The 9,126-nt window shown below is 44.6% G+C and overlaps 1 protein-coding gene across 1 annotated transcript in view; it reads left to right on the forward strand.

Moving 5' to 3' along the window:
* The first annotated feature begins 531 nt into the window (after positions 1 to 531).
* Positions 532 to 9,126, forward strand: part of LOC144508898 (regulator of G-protein signaling 17-like) — a 20,229-nt gene continuing 11,634 nt past the window's right edge. The window contains exons 1-2 of the mRNA XM_078237111.1: positions 532 to 866; positions 8,757 to 8,884. Coding sequence (XP_078093237.1) covers positions 8,760 to 8,884 — 125 coding nt within the window. The 5' untranslated portion in view covers positions 532 to 866; positions 8,757 to 8,759. The remainder of the gene's footprint in view (positions 867 to 8,756; positions 8,885 to 9,126) is intronic.

Raw genomic sequence — 9,126 nt, forward strand, 5'->3', positions numbered from 1 at the left:
ACAGGGAAGGGAGACGGAGGTTGCAAGAGGGGACATGGAGGTTGGAAGAGTTTAAGGAGGGAACTGAAAGCATGAGTCTAAGCAGCCAAAAGTGAGTCAATTTGAGAGAGTTGGTGCACAAATGGCTGCAGGCAGGTGAAGAGACCCGTCTTGGGGAAGGGATTGAATTCTGGAGGAGATTGCAGGGGTAGGGAGGGGTGAAGTCCTGGAAGCATTTAATCATGTGGAGGCTGAACTTTAATAAAGGATGGGGGTGGTCGGGCAGAAATCAAAGATGGTCAGGGATGGACACGGAGGCAAAATACAACAAGGTCAGTTTGGACCCAGTGAAGTCCAAGTAGGGATGCACTGAGTGCCAGTGGATTGATGTCCAATGGGTTAACTTCGCTGTAGTAAGGTACACAGGCATGTAGTAAACGTTCCTACATGAACAAGCACCGATTGAAAGTTGAAACCTGAACAGCCGAAAGGCAAATTGTTCTGCGGCGACCCAGCCTCGCACGCTTTTAAAAATCAAAAGTGATCTCGATCAGAGAGGAAGGCACCTCTCCACGACGAGGAGGCTAATGCAAATCCCGAATCAGCACTCGCCCAAATGCAGCCCTGCCTGTAATTATTGTTTAGCAAACAGGCAGACAAGGAGAAAGGGAAAGGCAGCAAAGTGGGGAGAATATTCACATTGGCTAAGGAGAGCTGGAATGACCACGCATGCGTCTCCCACATGCTGAAACTGGCATCTTCAATCAAATATATATTTCAGTGGAAAAAAAAAACCCAGGAGGGGAAATGAAAGGATGGATTTCGAATAAGGAAGAGGGAAACATGCCTGCCAATCCTGCAACAAGTCCAAATATGATTTAGCGACTGTAAGTACTGCTAACTAATCCTTGCCTAATGAGCCAGTGTTTGGGCGTCTTATTTTGACCCATTGTGACATTCGCAGGCGTGTTTTCTGGAGAATCTCTGGCCAATTTATTTGGTGACTCTGATGTGAGAGCAACTCTTTCCCCCCCCCCCCCCCCCCGCTTTGAAAATGTCTATTCTGTGTCTCCCGTCGATGTGTCAGGAAAATATATCCCGGCAGAGTTTGAATAAAAAAGGCAGCGATTGTCGCAGGTTTTAACAACTGTAGCATAAATGGTTACAGTTTCGCTTAATAAAAAAAAAACTATGATGTACAATGTAACATTATAATCTCGCTTATCTTTTCAGTACAAGGTACAGTGGACAATTTCACTGAGACTATTGTGTCCCTCCCAAGACTGTACGGCTTTGCCTCTGCAACTTTCAGGTTGCAATTCCGGGATACAAATACGGGGCACTATATTGTATGTTCCCCATCGACCTCTATAGTCCATGTACTCCTGCCTCTGAGTCAGAAGGTTGTGCATTCAAATTCCCCTTCACTGATCTGAGCTCATACTGACTCCAAGGTCCGAGGGAGTGCTGTGCTGTCAGAAGCGCCGTCTTTCCAAACACTTTCCAACCCAAGGTGCCTGCCCTGGCATTTCAAAGAAGTCTCTCAACACCAGGTTAAAGTCCAACAGGTTTATTTGGTAGTGCAAGCCTCTAGCTTTCAGAGCGCTGCCCCTTCATCAGATGAGTGGGAGTTCTGTTCACAAACAGGGCATATAAAGACATAAACTCAATTTACAAAATAATGGTTGGAATAGAACATACATAGAACATAGAACAGTACAGCACAGAACAGGCCCTTCAGCCTTCGATGTTGTGCCGAGCTTTGTCCGAAACCAAGATCAAGCTATCCCACTCCCTATCATTCTGGTGTGCTCCATGTGCCTATCCAATAACCACTTGAAAGTTCCTAAAGTGTCCGACTCCACTATCACAGCAGGCAGTCCATTCCACACCCCAACCACTCTCTGAGTAAAGAACCTACCTCGGACATCCCTCCTATATCTCCCACCATGAATCTTATAGTTATGCCCCCTAGTAACAGCTACATCCACCCGAGGAAATAGTCTCTGAGCGTCCACTCTATCCCCCTCATCATCTTATAAACCTCTATTAAGTCGCCTCTCAACCTCCTCCGCTCTAAAGAGAAAGGTCCTAGCTCCCTCAACCTTTCCTCATAAGACTTACCCTCCAAACCATGCGAGTCTTTACAGGTAATCAAATTTCTCCCACTCACCTGATGAAAGGGCAGCGCTCCGAAAGCTAGTGGCTTGTACTACCAAATAAACCTGTTGGACTTTAACCTGGTGTTGTGAGACTTCTTACTGTGTTTACCCCAGTCCAATGCCGGCATCTCCACATCATATCAAAGAAGGGCAGTGAGGCTTCTCGCCAATGCTCTGGCCAATGTGCATCTCTGAACCAAAAAAGCTGGAAATACTCAACAAGTGAGACAGCAGCTGTCCAGAGAGAGAGAGAAACAGTTATTGTTTCCGATCAGAACTAGAGTTAAGCAAGTACAGAGGCAGGGGAAAGATGGGGGAAAAACAACAAAAAGGCCTTTAGTAGTGTGGAGGACAGATGAAGAGTGTCAGGTGGATTAGCAGGATAAATATGTGGGGTTACGGGACTAGGGCCTGGGTGAGATTGTGGTTGGGGCAGACTTGATGGGCCGAATGGCCTCCTTTCACACCGTAGGGATTCTATGATTCTAAGATCTTATTTGACAAAAGGCATGGTGGTGTAAGTCAAAAGGAGATAGCAATGGGATAAGTAAAGAAACAAAAGATGGGCCTAGAAGAGGTGTGAATGACATAGTGGAATTATTACCAACAGTTGCCATCCAAAAACAGGAGACAAATGTTACGATTTGGAATAGTCAAACTCAGAAGTTGAGTCTAGAAGGCTGGAGTGTTGACTTCCATTGGAATGGTGAAGGAATCCACGGCAGAGAAGTCAAGTTGGGAATGGGGCAGAGAGTTCAAATGACAGCTGACTGGGAACTGTGGGTCAGGGGTTCCACAAAGCTATCACTAAAACTGCATTTGGTCTCTAGTCGAAAAGAGACCTCCTTGCTTATTTTTGTGTCTCTAAGGGCTAGGTTTTACACTCTGTCTCAGTGGTGAATTTTCGGGGGGGGGGGGGGGGGCTTGTAAAATGTCGTGGGCTGTGCCCGCTGCCTACCTGCACTCTTTCCCCCCCCCCCTCCCCCATCCCCATTGTAATCTTACCAACCATAGGAGAGACATCAAGCTGCCTGTATTCTTAGGAACCTTGGTTGAGGAATGTAAATCTACAGCCACAATAATCCTTGCTCCTGCCTCATCTCCTCAGCTGTTCAGACCCTTTTTACCACGAGACTTAAAAAACCCAATGCTTCCCTCGTCAGACTCTCACCTCGCATCCTGAGTAAACTTGAGCTCAGAGAACACTCCATTGCCCATAGCGTCACTTGTACAAATTCCGGTTCACCCATCACCCCTGTGTTCATTGGCCTACACTGGCTCCTGCCCCAGCAAAACCTAGATTTTAAAATAAGCATCTTTGTTTTTTTAATCCTTCCGTAATCTTGCTGCTCCTTATCTCTTAATCTCCAGACCTGAAATGCATAGAGATCTCTGAGCTCTTCCAATTCTACACTCTTGCCTATCCCAGATTTTCATTTGGTCTACAATTAGCAGCAATTTAACTGTTTGCGCCTAAACTCTGGAATTACTTCCCTAAACCTCTCCAACTCTCCCTCTCCTCTTTCTTCCCTTAAGGCATTCCCTAAAACCCATCTCTTTGACAAAGCTTCTGGACACCTGTCACAATATTTCTGTGACAAATGTTATTGATGGAGGTTTGGAATATTTTACTCCATTAAAGATGTTACATAAATGCAAACCGTTATTCTTGCAGTTAATGACGGAATTCTCCAAGTTTGGAGAATGAATTGAAGCTTTTAAACAAGTGTTTGAGACTTGTCAAAAATTGGTCACTGCCCAAGGTACAAGGTTTCTCATGGGAAATGTCTTACAAATTTTACACAATGCGTAGGAATATGACCTGTGCAATATCCTGCTGGTAGTTGGTTAAACTACATTGCACTGTAACATTTCCTGTTGTGTAAATTGTTCTGGATCTGTAACGAGTAGTTCCACAAAACGTCAAGCTGTGTGCAACAAGAAAAGGGAAGACTAAGTTGCTTTACCATCTAGCCATCCCATTCAAGACTGCCGTAGATGTTAACTTGGGGATAATTCAACCGCTTTTCTCAAACCAAAGCATCTCCGACCCAACATGGACTCTGACTGAGGAAGTGTTTCAGATTAACATGGGTGAGCAGCTTATCCTTGTGGTGCTGGCTATCATCTTGGACTCTTAACTATAGTTATCAGACATCAAGGTGACGAAGCTGGCCACTGGTGCTATGCCGCCTTGTCTGAATGTCATGCGCACATGATAAGAGCTAGCTCTGAATTACCTTGCCTTAGGGGCAGCAGGACCAGCAGAGGATCCTGCTGCCTTTGATGTCCTTTACCAGTTGATGATTTTATTCTATTTCCTCACTATAACCCTAGGAAACCTTTGGCGTTCTCTAATTCTGGCCTCCTGCACAACCTCAAATTTCATCGCCCCACTGTTGGTAGCTGTGTCTTCAGCTTTCTAAGCTGAGATCTGGAATTTGCTTCTTATACCTCTTTCTCTCGCTCCTTAAAATGCCACTTATAAATTACCTCTCTGCCCATGCTTTTGTCCAGGTGACTTATTTCCTTATGTGATCGAGGTAAATGTTGTCCTTGGAATGTTTTACTATGTTGAAGGTACAATATCAATGAGAATAGTTTTGCTGCTGGTTATTGATGGTATTCCAGAAAGTAGCATCTATTCACTCATACGCTGATGCTAATGCTTTCAAGTTTTCATTTGGTGAAATTTTTTATTGGCTGTTTAGCCAAGTAGAGCACAAATCCAATGGTTAATCTCCCATATAGCAGTATTTCTCCAGTAACTTGTCAGGGCTTCTTAGACAGCACATCCCAAACCTGTGACCTCCAACACCTTGAAGGCAAGGGCTGCAGGCACATGGGAACACTATGGGGAGGCAATGGCCTAGTGGTATTATCGCTAGACTGTTGATCCAGAAACTCAGCTAATGTTCTGGGGACCCAGGTTCAAATCCTGCCACGGCAGATGGTGGAATTTGAATTCAATAAAAGGTATCAGGAATTAAGAATCTACTGATGACCATGAAACCATTGTTGATTATTGGAAAACTGCATCTGATTCACGAATGTCCGTTAGGGAAGGAAATATGGCCTACATGTGACTCCAGAGCCGCAGCAATGTGGTTGATTTTCAACTGCCCTCTGAAATGGCCTAGCAAGCCACTCAGTTCAAGGGAAAATAGGGATGGGCAATAAATACTGGCCAGCCAGTGACACCCAGGTCCCACGAATGAATAAAAAAATGTCACTGGGTCAAAATCCTGACAGCACTGTGGGAGAACCTTCAGCACATGGTTATAATCTGGCATTCCAGAGATGCTTCACCTTCCCATGGGCAACAGGGGGTGGGTAATAAATGCCATCCTTACCAACAATACCAAAATACTGAGAGCAAATTTTAAAAAAATATTATAAATGTCTTTATTGGCTTTGTTTCTTCATATTAGTATGATAAGGCACAGAAAGAGGCCATTCAGCCTATTGCACACATGCTGTCTCTTTGACAGAGCTATCGAATCAGTCCTTCGCCCCTGCTCTTACCCCATGACCCTGCAATTTCTTTCCCTTTTATACATTTATATAATTCCCTTTGAAAATTTATTATTGAATCTGATTCCACCCACACCTTCAGGTAGTGTGTTTGAGATTATAACATTGTGCTGCAATAAAAACAGTTGCCTCATCTCACCTCTGGTTCTTTTGTCAATTACCTTAAATCTCCTATTACTAGCCCCCCTCCAACCCTGGTCAGTGGAATCTTTTTGCCCCTCTCCATCTATCCACCCTTTTAGGATCCCTTAATGATGTTTATACGTATATGTGTTTGGTTTTTTTTAAAGTCTTCCAAGGCAGTGCTCCACATCCCTTGGACAAATGGCCACTAATAGCGCATTTGGTTGATAGTTTAGTGTCGATGTGAAGTATCACTGGGTTTTCCATTGACTCCAAACAAGTAAAATGTAAACTAGATATCAAACTCCGAATGCATGCTGAGGAAAAGTGGAGTGAGACTTCGTTGTGACTCAAGTGGGCTAGTGCTATGCTCATCCATCACATTGACTGCTTCTCTGATGTTTCACTTTTTGTATTATGCATCCCTCAAATGTGAGCATTGCAGGCAAGGCCAGCATTTATTGTCCATCCCTGATTGCCCTTGAGAAGATGAGGTGAGCTGCCTCATCTGAGGGGAGGTCATGTCTGACAAATCGAGTTCTTTGAGGAGGTAAAATGGAAGTTAGATGGAGAGCCAGTGGACGTGATTTATTTAGATTTCCAGAAGGCCTTTAACAAGGTGCCGCATAGGAGACTTAAATAAGTTAAGAGCCCATGGTGTTAAGGGTAAGATTCTGGCATGGATAGAGGATTGGCTGACTGGCAGAAGGCAGAGAGTGGGGATAAAGGGGTCTTTCTCAGGATGGCAGCCGGTGACTAGTGGTGTGCCTCAGGGTTCGGTGCTGGGACCACAACTTTTCACAATATACATTAACCATTTGGAGGAAGGAATTGAAGGCACTGTTGCTAAGTTTGCAGATGATACAAAGATATGTAGAGGGACAGGTAGTATTGAGGAAGCAGGGGGGCTGCAGAAGGACTTGGACAGGTTAGGAGAATGGGCAAAGAAGTGGCAGATGGAACACAATGTGGAAAAGTGTGAGGTTATGCACTTTGGAAGGAGGAATGGAGGCATAGACTATTTTCTAAATGGGGAAATTCTTAGGAAATCAGAAACACAAAGGGACTTGGGAGTTCTTGTTCAAGATTCTCTTAAGGTTAACATGCAGGTTCAGTTGGCAGTTAGGAAAGCAAATGCAATGTTAGCACTCATGCTGAGAGGGCTAGAATACAAGGGCAGGGATGTACTTCTGAGGCTGTATAAGGCTCTGGTCAGACCCCATTGGAGTATTGTGAGCAGTTTTGGACCCCATATCTAAGGAAGATGTGCTGGCCTTGGAAAGGGCCCAGAGGAGGTTCACAAGAATGATCCCTGGAATGAAGAGCTTGTCGTATGAGTAATGGTTGAGGACTCTGGGTCTGTGCTCATTGGAGTTTAGAAGGATGAGGGAGGATCTTATTGAAACTTATAGGATACTGTGAGGCCTGGATAGAGTGGACATGGAGAGGATGTTTCCACTAGTAGGAAAAACTAGAACCAAAGGGCACAACCTCAGGCTAAAGGGACGATCCTTTAAAACAGATGGGGAGGAATTTCTTCAGCCAGAGCGTGGTGAATCTGCGGAACTCTTTGCTGCAGAAGGTTGTGGAGGCCAGGTCATTGAGTGTCCTTAAGGCAGCGAAAGATAGGTTCTTGATTAATAAGGGGATCAGGGGTTATGGGGGAAAGGCAGGAGAGTGGGGATGAGAAAAAGAAAATCAGCCATGATTGAATAGAGGAGCAGACTCGATGGGCCAAGTGGCCTAATTCTGCTCCTATGTCTTATGGCTTCTTGAGCCACACTCCAGTCCTTGTGGTGTAGATGCATATAATGTGCTTTTCTCTGTAGCACTTTGAAACAATTGAGTGGCTTACTCGACCATTTCAAGGGGAAGTTGAGTCAGCTTATGGACCTGGAGTCACATGGCAAGGTGATGGCCTAGTAGTATTATCACTAGACAATTAATCCAGAAACTCAGCTAATATTCTGGGGACCCAGGTTCGAATCCCACCACAGCAGATGGTGGAATTTTAATTCAATATAAAACATCTGGAATTAAGAATCTACTGATGACCATGAAACCATTGTCAATTGTTGGAAAAACCCTTCTGATTCACTGATGTCCTTTAGGGAAGGAAATCTGCTGTTCTTACCTGGTCCGGCCTAAATGTGACTCCAGAGCCACAGCAATGTGGTTGACTCTCAACAGACCTTGAGCAATTAGGGATGGGCAATGAATGCTGGCCAGCCAGTGACACTCGTGTTCCATGAATGAATTAAAAATGAAATATGTAAGCCAGATCAGCTAAAGATGGCAGATTTCCTCCCCTGGAGAACATTAGTGATAATGCCTCTTGATAGTTCATTGAACAAAAACACAGCTTAACATAGTACTGAGGACAGGAAGTTCTCAAGTTCTGCTAACACTTACTCTTTATGCAAGGCTGCTGCGAGAGATACTGGAGGAAAACTGATCCCATCAAATCCTACCCTTGAAAGAGCCAGCACTTTCACTGGGGGGGAAAAAAGAATCACTGCTTTTCTGAGTTCACTAAGAAAACTACAAGCGTTTAATATAAAATAAAAACCCAAAATGCTGGAAACATTCAGCAGGTCAGGCAGCATCTGTGAGGAGGCAAACCGAGTCAATGCTTCAACTCGATACCCTTTCATCAGAACAAAGTGGAAATGTTTAGATCACTGCTGCTTATTAAACCTGAGAAAATGTGGCTACTATCACTACTTGGGTGGCTGTCTGTGTGGAGTTTGCACATTCTCCCCGTGTCTGTATGGGTTTCCTTCGGGTGCTCCATGCTGGTTAGGTGCATTGACCCGAAAAGGCTGTGGCGACTAGGGGAATTTCAGTGACTTCATTGCAGTGTTAATGTAAGCTTTACTTGTGACTAATAAATAAATTACATTGATACTCAGTGTAGTTTTAGTGGGAGAAACCCCCCTCTTGTCTTGTCTTTTCCAGGCGATGGCTTCTCACCGTGTACAGCTAAGCAGACGGATGTCACAGGCAAGCAGTGATTCCAGATCCCATCGCTTGTGCAGGAGACGTCCCAACACTTGCTGTTTCTGCTGGTGCTGCTGCTGCTCCTGGTACAGATCTCCAACTGTAACAGAAATACATCTTTGTAATGGGTCAGGCAATGAATTGCATGCATCAGATGTTTAGAAAAAAACCCTCTTAAGTCCCACTTCAGAGACTTGGGCATAAATACCTGGTTGACGCTCCCAAATGAGGGAGAGCTGCAGCGTCAGGGTGAGATGTTTAACCAAATGCATTAGGTTATGCAAAACCTTGGGACGTTTCACTATTTTAACGGCACCATATGAATGCC

The sequence above is a fragment of the Mustelus asterias genome, chromosome 21 (assembly GCF_964213995.1).
Source record: "Mustelus asterias chromosome 21, sMusAst1.hap1.1, whole genome shotgun sequence".
In the NCBI taxonomy this organism is placed as follows: Eukaryota; Metazoa; Chordata; class Chondrichthyes; order Carcharhiniformes; family Triakidae; genus Mustelus; species Mustelus asterias.